We start from the raw sequence: 17,638 nt of genomic DNA, 5'->3' as shown, positions 1-17,638 counted from the left end.
ATAAAAATGTTTTCTCTGATGTATATATAGTGCGATTTATGATATATGGTTTCTAGTTTCTGACACGAGGTACAATTAGCTCTTGATTTCTGATATTACTGTTTGATATCTGATCTATTTTATTGGGGCATTGTCTGGTAGGTGTCTAGAGACTCTGAGGTTCAACTAGCTGGTAAATCCTTTATGTTCTGATCATTCATATTGGGCTACTAAATCCTAAGGGTCTGGGGTAAGTCCTTGTGGATGCATGTTCTGGGGTATTACATTTGGTGTACGGTTAGAGCGAAACTCTATATTTTAAATAAAAATCCAACTTTTGATTTCTGTTTTCTGATATTACTGGTTCTATCTGAAATTGTTTTATTAGGGTATTGATTGAATAGGATTCTTGAGTCTCTAAGGTTCAGCTAAATGGTAAATCCTTTTTGTTCTGATCATTCATATTTGACTCCTAGATCCTAGGGGTCTAGGGTAAGTCCTTATAGATGATGTCCTAGGGAATTTCACATGGAGTATTCGGATGGAGGGTATTACATTGATTTTAAAAATCTGTTTTACTGAAATAAATTACTATTGTTTATAAACTATGATTTCATTTATTCTGGTTTTGAGGTAACACAGTAGACATCTATTTCAATCTACTAAACCTAATCTTCTGAACGTTTTCTCTGAACTATAAGCTTCTTTTCTTTTACCTGAAGAAATATCAATGAAACCTCAATTTATCTCGAAAACTTGTAGATGTCTGAATCAATAAGGAAATTTTTATGCTTGTTGTTTATTTGTTTGTCCTTCAGCATTATCTGTTAGTTCTGTATTACTAAGCTTCCTAAAGCTCATTCTTTTACTTACCATTTCAGGTTAACAAGTAGATCATGTACAATTATCGACATTAACATTAAGAGTTCCTTCGACGTTATTGGCAAGTACGGTACCTGTATAATTAGGGACATGTAGGTCATATTTGAGTTTTTATTAAATCTGGAACTTGTATGATTTTAATTCTATTTGTAATATATAAATGGTTTTCTAAACTTGTATTTTATTTATAATTTTTTTATGATTTTACATGTTTTAACAAAAAATTTAATTTCTCCTGGATTTTTATTGTGGGTCGTTCCAATGGCTTTAATGTGACACTTCAGATCGGATCAGATCGGGTCACCCGTATCGATCTAAAGGTGTTACATGGAGATTCTTATTCCTTATAATGTTCTGAGTCCTCGACAATTTGAATATCTGCAAAGCTTTTTGCCGCCTTTTCTCCAACCACGAAAGCCTGCATCCACAAAGTAATGCTCAACAAGATTGAAAATAGCCTGCTATGATCATTACAAGAGAAGATACTGCATATAACAGCTATAATACCAGTTCAAGTTGTTCTGAATATTTCTTGATCATAAAGATAATTCTCATAATTGGATACCAAAAAAACGATTGTCACTCTTGGAAACAAGAAAGTTCTAAATAACCATTTGAAATGTTTAAAGGTTCCCTATCACTCCCTAAATCCTACGTACAAAACAAAAGCTCATAATAGACAAGTTGAAAGTGTTAAGAGGGCAGTGAAACATAAAAATTATTGACCTGAAGGGGGCACCTTTGATAATTAATTCTTTATATTATTATACATATTTCCTTTCGGCGCTTCCAGCTTAATTAAAGATAAACAGGTAATAGTTGGCATTGGAAAAACAAAATGCAAGTGCTCCCTCAAAATAAAATTGTAGACACTCGTTTTTATTTACGTCTACAAAAATATTTTATCATATAATTATTTTTTTTATTGTTATTATTGTTAATAATATTTTTTTCTTTTCAGGCCCATGAACAACAACCCGCACTATTCCACTAAATCACTACCCCCACAATATGTGCCCACCTAAAACTTCCACCACAGAACTTGGAATATCCAAAGCAGAAGTATGACAAATTATAAGTAAACCCCAGGTCACATTGGTAAAGGGGGGGTTTTCGATCAAATAAGTGAGCAGTGCGAGAGCTTCAGTGGAGGGGGCTACCATTTTTGGTTTTATTAATGGATGCATATCTCTGCAAATTTCATGCTCCAAACTCCTCATGAAGATCATCATCATCAACCCCAAAGTTCCACCAATTAAATGCTTCCATCATGCACACACCAAGACTTTCATGGCGTTGCATCATTTCTGGGGAAGAGATCGATATCGTTTTCTGGTATTTATGCATACGAAGAAGCAAACGGGGAGCGAGAGTCGTTAGCAATGCAAGACATCCAGTCTATCGTAGGCAGCAAGGCTAAAGGTGGGGCAGAAGTGTTGAAACGAAAAGGGGGGCAGAACCAAACATCAAAATGGGGCTGCTATTGAAGAAAACTGCTTAACTTTCTGGATTTTTAGGGCCTTTAAAAGGTAACCATCTCATCTGGATTTTGCTTCAATGCACGATTTCAACGTTCCAAGCTCCGAATTAATCTATAAATCTCTGAAATTCTGGATCTGATTTTCTAATGTTTTTAACTGATCTAAATTAGCTACTACTCTCATTCCATCCTCACTATAATCTGTGCTATTGGCGTTCTCCTACCAGAATTTTGCTGGATTTGAATAATTATCCCTTTGGGACAAGCAGTCCAAAGTCCTTTAATGCGTATCCACGGGGTGGCATTATCCTCCTCGATAGTCCCGTGAACTCGTCAAACTTACCAGAAAAACAATTTCTTACGGTTACTTCAAAGATTTTTGTAGTGTTTTTTTTTTTTTTTGGTTTTCAATGGCTTCGAAGGATGTGAAGACTAGCGAATCGGCGGTTTCGACGATCGTTAATCTAGCCGAGGAAGCGAAGCTAGCGAGGGAGGAGCATTAACCAGTAGAACGATTGTATCCGAGAATCCAGGACCCATCACAGGAACGAATAACACCCTCTGCAGAGCTCCGCTTCAGGCCACCGAAGACAGCACCATCAGAGTTTAAACAGACCCAACCAGTTTCCCTCCCATCATCGCCGGTTCAGGGACGACCAACCACTTTTCTCGATGACTTTAAAATCACTTGGCCGGATTCCCATATTAAGCAAACCCATTGGGGGGTTTCGATAATTTTGAAGCAGAGATCGAACGCCAATGGAGAGTGCATTAGCAAACGCCTCGGCTATTGTAGATCAGAGGCAGAAAATCGAGTAATACAAACACATTTTGTCAACTGTTTTCTCATCCAACGACATCGTTCAAGCCAAGAAATTCATCGATCATATGCTATTGGACGATGTCCCATTGGTTGTAACAAGGCAGCTCTTACAGACTTTCGCACAAGAATTAGGAAGATTGGAGCCAGAGGCACAAAATGAAGTTGCGCATTACATCCTTGCTCAGCCTCGTGTCGTTTCATTCGAAGAACAGGTGCTTATTATTAGCGAGAAACTTGCTGAGTTGTATGAGTCAGAACAGCAGTGGTCAAAAGCAGCTTAGATGCTAAGTGGGATTGATTTGGATTCTGGCATGAGGGTTATTGATGATACGTTCGGATTGTTAAAGTGTGTCCAAATTGCCCGTCTCTATTTGAGGATGATGATTCCGTTAATGCAGAAGCTTTTATTAACAAAGCTTCATTCTTGGCTAGCTACTGTCAGAGTGAAGTACGGATTTTACAGTACAAGGTCTGTTATGCTAGGATTTTGGATTTAAAAAGGATATGAATTCTAGGAAGCTACACCATAAAAAATATCTAATGATGATATTCCGAGTGCACCACCATTTTCTAGTTCAGTGCAGGAAGTTAAACTGTCACTCTACTTTACTTATTTTTTTTATTTTTTTTTATTTTTTTATTTTATTTTATTATTTTTCCCTTTAATTAATTTATTATTTATTTATTATTTATTATCTAATATTTTTTACTTTTAGGGATACTTTCAATCGATCAAAGGTAATTAATTTAAATTGAATCTTTAAATTTTAATTTAAATTTTAATTTTCGCAATAAAGATAACCGACAAATTAATTGGTATCGAAAAGGCGGTTCAAGGGTGTTAATCCTTCCTTAACCGTAACCGACTCCCGAACCGACATATTTCTGGTAAAATGCAGATCAGGTAAGATGGTGTCCGATCTACCTAAATGTTTTTTAAAGTGATCAGCGGCGACTCTAACCCAATTATTCAAGTCAAAGCCCAATTCCGGGCCCAACCGAAAGACGGTCATGACAGTTTGGCGACTCTGCTGGGAAAATGTATGTGAGTTAGGCCAGGATTAATTTTCGGTTGTCTTTTTATGTGAAAATATTAAATTTTAATTTATTTATTCGATTCCAATTATTGACCTTTGATTACTTTTCAAATAAATAGTTATACTGACATTTTTTCAATGATTTTAGATTTTTGAAAAGTTTATATCTCTCGCTCTATACCCGAACTCCGAACACTTTTTAAGTGTGAGTGAAAGCGATGCCTTCGTGAGAATTTATTCTCCGCACAGGCCTAGCAAGTAACCTTCGAGATTCATATACCTTATGTCTTCGTGTGAATTTATTCACCGCATAGGCATAAGAGAATGTATCCTCTTGAGTTTAACTTATTCCACATAAGCTTGTAATGGGCTTAAGACTAAAGGTCTGGCAAGCCCAAGGGGGTACCAGCAAGGAGAACTCGAGTACCAGCAAGGAGAACTTGAGTACCTTTTTAGAACCTAAACCAGATACTACAGGGAATTAAAGCCCACCCAAAACCTCATTTCAAACCCCAGGATGTCTGAATTATTTCCTGCTTTATTTTCTGTTCAAAGAATGTGAACTAGAAATGTATGCGGTTAGGACTAGTTCAAAATTAACATGCGGGATAGAGATCATGTCCGGGTAGAAATAATAAGCATGTGGGGTAGATATCATGTGGGGTAAGACTTTTCATTTTCATCATTTTTTTAATATCCTTATCTCACTAACTTTTTTCCTTTCATTTTTGTTCTTTACATTTTTTATCATTTACATCATTCAAAAGAGGCGTTGATCCACCAAAAACGTGTTTGTTAAACGTAAATAATCTACATTAATGGACAAAAGGATTATAATACAAAGAGGTGAAAAACTCAGAAGTCCAGCTATGGTCAAAGAATACTCAGGGGCAGAGGTTGCAGGGACAAGACGAGAAAAATTGACTTGGAGAGTCCCTTCAAAGCAATAGGCCATTTTTGACAAATTCAAGAAGCAAGCTTCAGATAGTTCCTATTGATGGAGGGCTCCAATGACGCTTTCGTTAGGAACAGGCTCGGCGGAGAGTGAAAACCAGAGATGAAACCATTCGAGACTTTTTGGGACAAGTACGAAAGGCAGCTCGTCACCTGAACAATTTAGCCAAAGAAGCCTGAGCGGTTCGACAAGGTATTCAACTTAACTTGTCAGAAGTTGTTCGGGGTCTATACCTTTAAAATGTTTTTGTCTCTTAAGACGTAACACTTTTGTCCCCAATAAGGATTATTTATAATAACAGACACATTTTTGGATTAATGCCTCAAACATTTCATGCATCATGTATTCTTGCATATTTCGCATCTTTTTTATTTCATTCACATTAACTAACAAGAGTTGACACACCTCATCCACATAACAATCGTTCAAATAGAAAAAAGTGGGAATTCTACGATGAAAGCAAGGACACTTCCGAAGCAGAAATTTGTTCATTTGAGAGTACATCAAAAGGAGCCTCGGCGAGTGAAACGGTTGAAAATGGGGAGCAAGTTCAGATGAAGGCCCTAATCCTCGACATTCTGGGGCATCCTAATGAGGCTTTTTTCCATTTTGCAGCATCTTGTTTGGACTTGTTTTCTGAACTTTCTCATATTTCTTTTTGTAACTTGCTTTTTATGAGGATATTTCAATGAATTTACACTGAGCAATGAATCACATTTGCAAACGTGCAATTCTTTGAATATCAACTGAATTAAAAAACTCTGTAAATGGTTTAGAGTTATAGATCTTTGACAAAGTAACAAAACAAAGACTTTACTCCGTAAGGGCCGAACACCATGCATTTCCCTTACAATAACCGATATAGTCTTCTCCTCTCATAAAAGAATGAAAAGAGGCTTGGTATTTAAATGTGCATATGTGCGGACAACATGGGGCATCTTTTGCATATGACATTTCTATACTTTTTATTTAAGACGTTCAGTGACGATAATGATCTTCACATATGGAATAGTCGAGTAATCAAATCTAGTTTAGGTCAGTTGTTTGGAAATTGAACTCTAAAGATGAGATTCCTTGACTTTCAAAAACACCTAGACTATAACAGGTTCTTCTTGACAAACTTAAAAAATTGGACTCGTATACCCAGATTATAATATTATATATATGCAATAAAGCTTGAGTTGTCCCTCTAAAGCAGTTGGTTAAATGCCCCGGCTTTATGGATAAGATTCAGCTAGCCTGATAAAGGTGATTATAATATACAATAAAGCTTGAGTTGTCCCACTAGAACAATTGGTTAAACGCCCCGACTTTATGGATAATATTCAGCTAGCCTGATAAAGGTGATTATAATATCTATATAATGATATTGAGTTATCCCTCTAGAGCAATTGGTTAAGCGCCCCGGCTTTATGGATTCAGGTAGCCAAACAATGGAAAATTTAAATAAGGAGTTTAGGTAAAAATGGACTAAGGGAGTTAAGGAATACATGTTATAGTCAAATTCATACGAGCACTCAAGAATTTCATTTTTAGACCGATATTTCTGTACTACCTTTGTTAGATGAGCTTACAAAACTTGAACAAATGGAAAATTTTAGAGAACCGAAATAGAAGGTCTAGTAATTGATTATGCTAATTGCGTCATTTTGTCTGCATCTGATTAAAATGTCAAACCAAGTAATAGGGGCATGTTGCAGTATACAAAAGGAACGAGAAATAAACAACATTTTGGTGGCTAAAACCTTAGAAAATAAGAAGCCAACCTGAAACCAACTCACCCATTTGAATATTTGTCAAAGAGCTATAACTCTGAAAGCATTAAAAGAGCTATTGATTCCTTTGATATACTTTGAACTCATATTTATGATTTGATTAGATTGCGAGCCAGAATTAAGGAGCAACGTTTTACAAAATTCTTACATTTTTATATATTTTTTCTTGCCTTCTAAAATAAGAGAAAGGAGAAAAAAATTTCAAACATGACTGTCTCAAATGTGAAAAGTGTTGGAAGTTGTTGAGGCTCATTTTGCCTCCATTAAAGAAAGAAGAAACAATGCTCTTGAAAGCAATCAGTTCGAGAGATCATATAGAACTTGTGACATTACCAATAACCTGAAAAGAAAATGGGCATGGTATATTCCAAGGACAATACCAGCAGACAAAAATGAGGCCCCATCCAAGAGATAAAATAGAACTAATTCATGTTGCATGCATCTTAGACATACTTAAGAGCATTGCATTTATCATTTTTAGCATACATAATTTTTTACAGCGTTTTGAGTTAAGTTTCAACTTCAAGACGAAAGATACTCAATTCAAAAGCACATTCAAAAGTTGATGGTGGTTGCTCGACCTCACAGCGAAGGAGCGATTGTCTGACGATAAAACAACTTTTCAAGTCTCGTTCAGAGTCAATTTCAACTTCACAGCGAAGGATATTGAAATCAAAGCAAAAATTTGTTTGAAATTGGATTTCAACTCCACGATGGAGGATATCCAACTCAAAACCAACTTTCTCAAGATTGGATTTCAACTTCACGACAGAGGATATCCAATTTAAGGCTCAACTTCACGACGAAGGGGCCATCCACGATTTCAACTCCACGACGGAGGATATCGTACCCACAAATCCACGATTTCAACTTCACGACGAAAGATGCCCATCTACACAAGATTGGATTTCAACTTCACGACGAATGATATCTAATTCAGAGCTCAACTTCACGACGAAGGGGCTTCCCAGTTTCATTAAAAGTCAATTTCAACTTCACGATGAAGGATATTGGACTCGAAACAATACAAGCTTAGATTTCAACTTCACGACGAAGGATATTCAAGTCAAGGCTAAACTTCACAACGAATGGGTCATCCATGATTTCAACTTCACAACGAATGATATCGTGCCAACTCTATATTGGATTTCAACTTCACGATGAAGGATATCCAATTCAAATCTCAACTTCACGGCGAAGGGGCTTCCCAGTTTCATTCAGAGCCAATTTCAACTTCACGGCGAAGGATATTGGACTCGAAGCAACATTCATCTTTAGATTGGATTTCAACTTCACGACGAAGGATATCCAATTCAAGGCTCAACTTCACAATGAATGAGCCATCCATGGTTTCAACTTCACGACGAAGGGGATCGTGCTCACCAGTAACATTCATCTTTAGATTGGATTTCAACTTCATGACGAAGGATATCCAATTCATGGTTTAACTTCACAACGAAGGGGCCATCCATGGTTTCAACTTCACGACGAAGGGAATCGTGTCCACCAGCAATGTCATCCACGATTTCAACTTCACGACGAAGGATAACTTGTTCATTTTCAACATAGCTCAAGGCAAGAAGGGTTATTTGCCAACAAAAGACCTTCGAGTTCGACTACGCTCAGCTCCAAGGCACATCATTTACAACATAACTCAAGGCTATAAGGGTTATCTGTCAACAAAGACCTTCGAGTTTGACTCCACTCAGCTCAAATACACCATCATTTGCAGCATAGCTCATGACAAGAAGGGTTATTTGCCAAAGACCTTCGAGTTCGACTCTATTCGGCTTATAGGCACCATCATTTGCAGCATACCTCAAGGCATGAAGGGCTATCTGCCAAAGACCTTCGAGTTCGATTCCATTCAGCTCGAGGGCATATCAACCGCGTTGCATCAACAAGGAACTACTTTCCGGTCAATTTTTCACACCCATGTCTTTAAATCGAGAAGAATACCAAGGTCGACCAAGATTGGCAACAAAGAGTCACTTTTCGATTCACCTACAATTTTGACTTCACGAAGAATGATATCGTACCCAATGGATTGACTTAGTGTCACAACAAACACTATCAAGTCTCAAATCAAAGAGAACCAGACAAAAACTTATTTTTTTCATCGTTGCCCTATTCTTGTTAGCACAAAAATGTGCAAAGAGGGGCAGTTGTAGACACCCGTTCTTGTCCGGGTCTATAAAAACATTTTATCATATAATTATTTATTTATTATTATTATTATTAATAATATTTTTTTCTTTTTTTTCTTTTCAGGCCCCCATGAACAATAACTCTTACTATTCCACTAAACCACTACCCACAATATGCGCCCACCTAAAAACTTCCACTATAGAACTTGGAATATCCAAAGTAGAAGTAGAACAAATTATAAGTAAACCCCATGTCACATTGGTAAAGGGAGGTTTTCGATCAAATAAGTGAGCGGTGCGAGAGCTTCAGTGGAGGGGCCCACCATTTTTGGTTTTATTAATGGATGCATATCTATGCAAATTTCATGCTCCAAACTCCTCATGAAGATCATCATCATCAAATCCCAAAGTTCCACCAATTAAATGCTTACATCATGCACACACCAAGACTTTAATGGCGTTGATCATTTCTGGGGAAGAGATGGATATTGTTTTCTGGTATTTATGAATACGAAGAAGCAAACGGGGAGCGAGAGTTGTTAGCAATGCAAGACATCCAGTCGATCGTAGGCAGCAAGTCTAAAGGTGGGGAAGAAGTGTTGAAACGAAAAGGGGGCCAGAACCAAACATCAAAATGGGGCTGCTATTGAAGAAAACTGCTTAACTTTCTGGATTTTTAGGGCCTGTAAAAGGTAACCATCTCATCTGGATTTTGCTTCAATGCACGATTTCAACGTTCCAAGCTCTGAATTAATCTGTAAATCTCTGAAATTCTGGATCTGATTTTCTAATGTTTTTAGCTGATCTAAATTAGCTACTACTCTCATTCCATCCTCACTCTAATCTGCGCCATTGACGTTCTCCTACCAGAATTTGCCTGGATTTGAATAATTATCCATTTGGGACGAGCAGTCCTAAGTCCTTTAATGCGTATCCACGGGGTGGCATTATCCTCCTCGATAGTCCCGTGAACTCGTCAAACTTACCAGAAAAACAACTTCTTACGGTTACTTCAAAGATTTTTGTAGTGTTTTTTGGTTTTCAATGGCTTCAAAGGATGTGAAGACTAACAAATCGGCGGTTTCGACGATCGTTAATCTAGCCGAGGAAGCGAAACTAGTGAGGGAGGAGCAGTAACCAATAGAACGATTGTATCCGAGAATCCAAGACCCATCACAGGCAGGAATAACACCCCCTGCCGAGCTCCGCTTCAGGCCACCGAAGACAGCACCATCAGAGTTTAAACAGACCCAACCAGTTTCCCTCCCATCATCGCCGGTTCAGGACGACCAACCACTTTTCTCGATGATTTTAGAATCACTTGGTCGGATTCCCATATTAAGCAAACCGATGGGGGGGTTTCGATAATTTTGAAGCAGAGATCGAAAGGCAATGGAGAGTGCATTAGCAAACGCCTCATTTATTGTAGATTAGAGGCAGAAAATCGAGTAATACAAGCACATTTTGTCAACTATTTTCTCATCCAACGACATCGTACAAGCCAAGAAATTCATCGATCATATGCTATTGAACGATGTCCCATTGGTTGTAACAAGGCAGCTCTTACATACTTTCGCACAAGAATTAGAAAGATTGGAGCCAGAGGCACAAAATGAAGTTGCTCATTACATCCTTGCTCAGCCTCGTGTCGTTTCATTCGAAGAACAGGTTCTTATTATTAGCGAGAAACTTGCTGAGTTGTATGAGTCAGAACAGCAGTGGTCAAAAGCAGCTTAGATGCTAAGTGGGATTGATTTGGATTCTGGCATGAGGGTTAATGATGATACGTTCAGATTGTCAAAGTGTGTCCAAATTGCCCGTCTCTATCTTGAGGATGATGATTCCGTTAATACAGAAGCTTTTATTAACAAAGCTTCATTCTTGGCTAGCCACTGTCAGAGTGAAGTACGGATTTTACAATACAAGGTTTGTTATGCTAGGATTTTGGATTTAAAAAGGATTTGAATTCTAGGAGGCTACACCATAAAAAATATCTAATGATGATATTCCGAGTGCACCACCATTTTCTAGTTCAATGCAGGAAGTTAAACTGTCACTCTACTTTATTTTTTTATTTTTTTAATTTTATTTTATTATTTTTCCCTTTAATTTATTTATTTTTTATTTATTATCTAATATTTTTTACTTTTAGGGATACTTTCAATCGAGCAAAGGTAATTAATTTAAATTGAATCTTTAAATTTTAATTTTAATTTTAATTTTCGCAATAAAGACAACCGATAAATTAATTGACACCGAAAGGACGGTTCAAGGGTGTTAATCCTTCTTTGACCGTAACCGTCTACCGAACCCGACATATTTCTGGTAAAACGCAGATCGGATAAAATGTTGTCCGATCCACCTAAATATTTTTAAAGTGATCGGTGACGACTCTAATCCAATTATTCAAGTCAAAACCCAATTCAAGCTCAACCGAAAGACGGCCGCGACACAAATAGTAAAGTAAATACTGAAATCAGATTTCTTAATCGAAATGAACTAGTTGCAACTTTGACAAGATTCGTTTTCAAATGATGGGATGGACCAATTTCACCAATAGTAGTGAACAAAGTTCTTCCTATGAACCTAATTTCAGTAATAATGACACAGCATCTAGTATCTGGGTGAAACATGGTGATATTTCTACAACCAGATCCAGTAGGTCTAACATAATGAATGAATGACTACAATAGCAACTTGGAAGGTCCTCAAACAGTGAGCTACATCTTACACAAAATGTATTAAAAGAAAATCACAAAAGGCTCCACCTAGAATGAAAAAAATAAAAGTTCATCATAGAAAAATAACACATATTTCCTTTCACATAATAAAATTGGGTTAAGCACGTAATAATTATTTTATTTACACGAGTTCTTGAAAAAGATGCAGCAAGTAAGTACTAAGTAACTGTACTGTAATTATTTTTTTGTTATGTAATGAGTATTTTTTGTTATGTAATGAGTAATAACCACATTCAACATATACAAACCCACCACTTAGGCTGTGAATTTTCATACAAAATTATGTCTTTGAAGAGTGAACTTCATTTGTCCCTTCTTACTTCCAATGCTTCACATATCAAACACAAAAGTTCAATTCATCAAAACAAAAAGTCTCTAACTAAATCCATAGTTAATCAAGCTTCCAGAGTATCAAAAACCTACAAAATCAAACAAAAAAGTGAATCTCGATTCAAAATGGGTGCTTGAAAAAAATCCCAAAACAACAAATTGCACTTCCAGATCTAAATTGACTCAAACCCAAATATCTAAACGAAATCAAATAAACAATCTTTAATAGGAACACGAAAATCCATAGAAGGATATGCATAAACAAATATTAAGGGATATAAAGAGTACATTGCGAGAGATCCCCTCAGCGGCCACACTAGCACCCTTTTGAAGATCTGAAGATACCATTTGTTGTGGTGGTGGGTTCTTGGCATCTTCTTCTTCTTCTTTTTTCCTTTTCCGTAGAAAGGGGGAAAAAGAAGATATTAGAAATTCGTATATGGAAACAAAGAACCTACAAAGAAATGGTTATATTTAGCTTTGATTTTCTGGAATTGAAGGAGGTCTGTTTAAGGATAGTTGGAGCTTCAAGTTGGTTGGGAGTTGAGGGGGATAGCGGCTGTTTTCAGTGGAAAATTGACCTCGAAACCGTAAGCTCAACGTGTGTTTGAAGGCAATAGACTTTCAAACGATAAGCAACTAAACGTTGCCGTTTTTGTGGTTTTCAGGTTTTGTTGTAATCATTGGGCCAGACCAAACCTATTATATTTCCATCCTCAACCCATTGGGATTTTAGTTTTAGATTTATTAGTATGAAAAGTCCTCAAAGAATTCTGAAAACCCATTCATATTTTCAAAAAAAAAAAAATGGAAAAATATTTTTTTGTAGAATAAGTACTTTACTTGATTTCTTTTTCAGTGACTGAAATTCAGAGAAATTCAAGAGCACTTTATTAGTAAGACACTTGAGCATTCATGGCTTTGAGATTTCTAGGGAATAAATGATTAAAAGTGAGAATTAAATTGGATGATTTTTAAATAGAGGGCAAAAACTTCCAAATGGAAAAAGGGAAACAAACCAAGAAAAATAATGAAGAAATAGTAGTAATAATAATAGTGGTGACAATAGTGACAAGAGCCCATGGCAACCAGCGGTGATCGACTGTGAGATGAGTGACAAACAATGATGAGAGATTCAACGGTGAAATTAATATTATATCTAAAGTCAATAATCAAAATAGAATCATTTTTAAAATTGAAGGGTAAATTAAAAATTAACCCCTTTTAACTATATTTCATATTATATGAGATTATTGTTAAAATGTGAGTTTAAAAAGATAAAATATTTATTATAAATATTATGTTGTAAACTTAAAATATAAAATATAAATATAAATTATATTTACACTTATTAATACTATAAAATATAAAATATATCATTTAAACTATAATAAAAATATAAAAAAATTAAAATAACTAAATATATTTGACAATAACTCACTATTAGTATTTCAATATATAAACCATTAATTTTATTTATTTTTAAATAATTAAATTAAATTATCAAATAATAAATACATAATTGAATGAAAATCATACATTAATAAGAGTGAAATTATAATTTGTACTCGAACGTAAAGTTGAAAATAAAAAAATTAAACATCATTATTAGTTTGAAACCACCATTTTCATCATAATTACAGTCCTCAACCTTGAACTTTTCAAACTTTTCATTTATGTAGACTTGATATTCGAAACCACTAGGAAGTTCATTTTCAGGAAGGGTTAAGAGGTGGCGACGATACAGAATAGGGTTATCTCTAACTCTAATTTGATAGACAAATCTAGAGGCACCATAAAAAACGACCAAGTCTTGCCCATGTTTTTCCATCCCAAGGAATTTGCAAAATCAAACTTCACAAAACGCCAGTGAAGTGAGCCATCAAAAACTGCTAAGATTCAAGAATATCATTTTTTTTCTTTGGCAGCAATGAACAAACTTAATCTGGTAATACAAGTAAACATTTAAACAAAAAGTCATTTTGCTTCTTACAAAGCTGATGCATTAAGATAGATTAAAAAATCTTAGAGACTTCCAGTTCTGGAAAAAGACCATACGAATGGCCTAAACGCTTAAATCCCAGATACAATAACAGTCGACTTGAAGCTTGAAAACCCTATATTACAAACTCCCCATCTCATTTTATCTACAAGGAAGCTAGTATATGATAATAACAATGAGCATCTATTTTTATCAATCGGTCTCGTGGTCAGGTGCAGGAGAGTACCAGGCGGGAAATGTGCCCTTAGTTCTAAGCATTCTGGTAAATGGGGAATCTGGCATTCTTGCTCTCTCTTCCTCCTCTAATTCTTCTGCAGATTTAGGCAACCCATCCGGGATATGCAAGAATCTCTTGCCTACATTTTCGGTCCGCACTGGCTTAGCCATACTTGAAAATCCATTGTTGTTTCCCTTGTGGATGGATGCAATTCCATGTAAGAGTCCGATCAATGACTTAACACCCCCTGCTTGAATAATTATCTTCTCCACATCCTCTTTCGGTGTCTCTTTCTGTCATGTATTACAAAACTCATTCAAGTTAGCAATGGTGTCTTGACTTTTAAGAAAAATATCCATGTAACAAACATGTTCAACACATTTTCACAATCGAGTTTAAGAATACGATTCCCCAAGTATGACCCGAAAACAAGAAAGAACCATGTGAATATTAAATATCCAATGTCAGGCATAGGGGTGTAAACGAGCCGAGTCGAACTCGAGTATTGCTGAGCTCGACTCGACTCGAAAACTCTGAAATGGAACTCGACTCGAAAACTCGCGAGCTTAAAATTTTCAAGCTCGACTCGAACTCGAAATCCTGAACTGAAGCTCGTGAGCAGCTCGAAAAGGCTCGAAATGAAAAAAAAAATTCTTAAACTTAACTCGATTGAAACCTCAAACTCAAACTCGAACATAAACCTTAAATACATAAAATCTTACTGTATTTTTTTAAAAAATCAATACATAAATATTATTATTATTATTAATTTATTTTTTTAAATAAAATCTTAATATATTATATTTTCGAGCTGCTCACGAGCTTTTTCGAGTCGAATATCGAGTAACTCGTTTCAGCTCGTTAAGAACTCGAGTCGAGCTCGAGCTCGAGTCGAGTCCATTCGATCCGAGTATTTATCGAGCATTGATCGATTCGATCTCGAATAACTCGCGATCTGTCTCATCTCATTTACAGCCCTAGTCAGGCATAGTATCTACTACTCTAAAAAAGTGAAACATGTGACTGTCTTAAAATTTTACACTTATAGAGTGCTAGTGAATCAAAGAGAAACTCTTAATTATGGCATAAAAATATACTTGAGTTTTTACTTATTCTTTTCTTACTTCGATTTATTTTCTATGGAATCGAACCAAAATTAGCTAAACTAAGAAATAAACAATCTATCTAAATTGTCATTATTCATAACCTAATCAGAATGTTAGAAGTGTTATAAATTATTATGGGTATAAAAAACTTTACAAATGAGTTTAAACGATTGTCAGACAGCACTTATTTTAAATTGACTCGAAATTTCATAAATTCATAAACTCTACTTGAATTGATTTGTAATTTCATAAATTTAAATAAATCAAATTTTTAATAATTAGTGGATTAGTTGAAATATATATGTATTATATATGGTTATGAAAATCATTTAAATTTGAATGATATAGTATCATAATATTATAAATATTTACACTAAAATTAGTTAGAAACTCAAAAAAATCAAGTTAACTAAATTTTTTTAAATAAAATTTGAATTATAAAATAGCTCTGTCAACTTGAATAACTATTTTTTAGTCCACTCGATTTAAAGCTCACTCCTACTAAGGATTTAAGTATACAGTTTCTCTTATTTTCTTTCTTCTAGGCTTCTGGTATCTCTAATTTCCTTATTATCCAAACAGGTCTAATACCTTAAAATTTTAAATCTACAAAAAGATTACCTCAAGATCTTTCAACTCGAAATAAGCTCTCCAGCAACTATAAGAATCGTCTCCTTCAAGTGTGGAACAGTAATCTGAAGAAAAAAAACACAAAAAAAATTCAAAATCACTTTGATTTAATTTTTTAAATTTAACGTTATACACAACTTATTTACTAACCAGCGAGTTGGTTCTCGGACTTCTCGATCAAGGGAGGCTCTTTGACGGCGCGCTCGAATTTCGTTCTGCTAAAAGGTTCGAGCTTCGGTATGTAGGCGTCGCTGCTGGAAGAAGAGCGAATCGTGGAAGCGAATCGAGTTTTGGACGGCGTCGATAATCCCGGGCGGTGGATATCCTTAACATCACCGAGGATGAGAGATGAATAGGGACGCAATAGGATGGACTTAATCATCTTAACGGCGAACATAAACTCAGAGCTTTTACTAGATTGATGAAGAAGAATATGTGGCGATGCGTTTAAATAGTACACCAAAGTAGATAAGGATCTAATAGATATTTTTTAATAAGATGGGTTTAGGATATTTTGGATTGATTGTTTGAATCCTATCCATAGATCTTAGGATATTGGGTTTGGTCTGTAGATCAGAGTCGTTTGATAATATGTTAGGTGATGGATAAAGCAGAATAATTCCGCAGCGGTTGCGCCCACCGGATTTGTTCTTTTTGGACTCTTACAATAACTTTGGTTCGTGGTTTGGGTTGGGAGGATTTCTCTTTGTGAAGGTAGCGTTTAGGATACAAATATCATTTTATTTTCATTTATTAAGTACTATATATTCTCAACTCTTTTTGAATCATATTATTTTTAATATTTATTATTAATTTATTATATTTTTGTTTAGTAATCAATCTTTTTTATTTATAAAAAATATCATTAATTTTTTTATTCTAATCACTGAAAATTAAATTTAACAACGATGTGAATATAAATTTTATTTACTTCATCAAACTATGATTAAAAAATCTATTTATAAGGTTAAGTTCTAAGATAACTCTTAAGTTTATCTTTTATCCTTGCATCTGAATCTAAATAGATCTCTATTTACTTAATGAACTGAATCAGTTGAATTAATTTTTGGGTAAATTATATCATTGACCACTCAATTATGTAGTCTTTTTACTTAGTCTTTTTACTTTTTTTATTTTTATCATTATTTTTTTAATTTTATCAATCAAACCACTTAACTATTAAATATGTTCAATTAAGCCACTAGCCGTTAATGGTTGATGAAAATATTGATGTGGTAGTTAACAAAATTTGCATAATTATACATTTAGTCCTTAATGTTTATATATTCTATCTATTTGGTCCTGATTTAAATTTAATTTAATAAATTTAATCCTTTGATCATATTATGACACGTGTCACAACACGAATGGAATATATTTTTTATTTAATTATTTTATTTTCTACCAAATCATATGGTGGCACGTGTCACCATCGGATTGGATGAAAAATTGAGAGTTTAAGAAAAAAACCCCGAAGTGCGGGGTTAGAGGAATCAAAATCAAACTTGGGTATGGTTGGATAATAAGCCCCCGC

The 17,638-nt window shown here is 35.1% G+C and overlaps 1 protein-coding gene across 1 annotated transcript; it reads right to left on the bottom strand.

Moving 5' to 3' along the window:
- Positions 1–14,138: 14,138 nt before the first annotated feature.
- Positions 14,139–16,511, bottom strand: LOC120187367 (CCG-binding protein 1-like). The gene is made up of 3 exons (XM_039191103.1): positions 16,255–16,511; positions 16,096–16,169; positions 14,139–14,661 (listed from the first exon to the last, which is right to left on the bottom strand). The coding sequence occupies exons 1-3, from the start codon at positions 16,499–16,501 to the stop codon at positions 14,344–14,346; spliced, it is 639 nt and encodes a 212-aa protein (XP_039047034.1). The 5' UTR covers positions 16,502–16,511; the 3' UTR covers positions 14,139–14,343.
- Between the last annotated feature and the right edge of the window lie 1,127 nt (positions 16,512–17,638).

The sequence above is a fragment of the Hibiscus syriacus genome, unplaced genomic scaffold (assembly GCF_006381635.1).
Source record: "Hibiscus syriacus cultivar Baekdansim isolate YM2019G1 unplaced genomic scaffold, ASM638163v2 tig00113725_pilon, whole genome shotgun sequence".
Lineage (NCBI taxonomy): Eukaryota > Viridiplantae > Streptophyta > Magnoliopsida > Malvales > Malvaceae > Hibiscus > Hibiscus syriacus.
The sequence above is the reverse complement of the archived record's forward strand: the minus strand, read 5'-3'. Positions and strand labels throughout refer to the sequence as shown.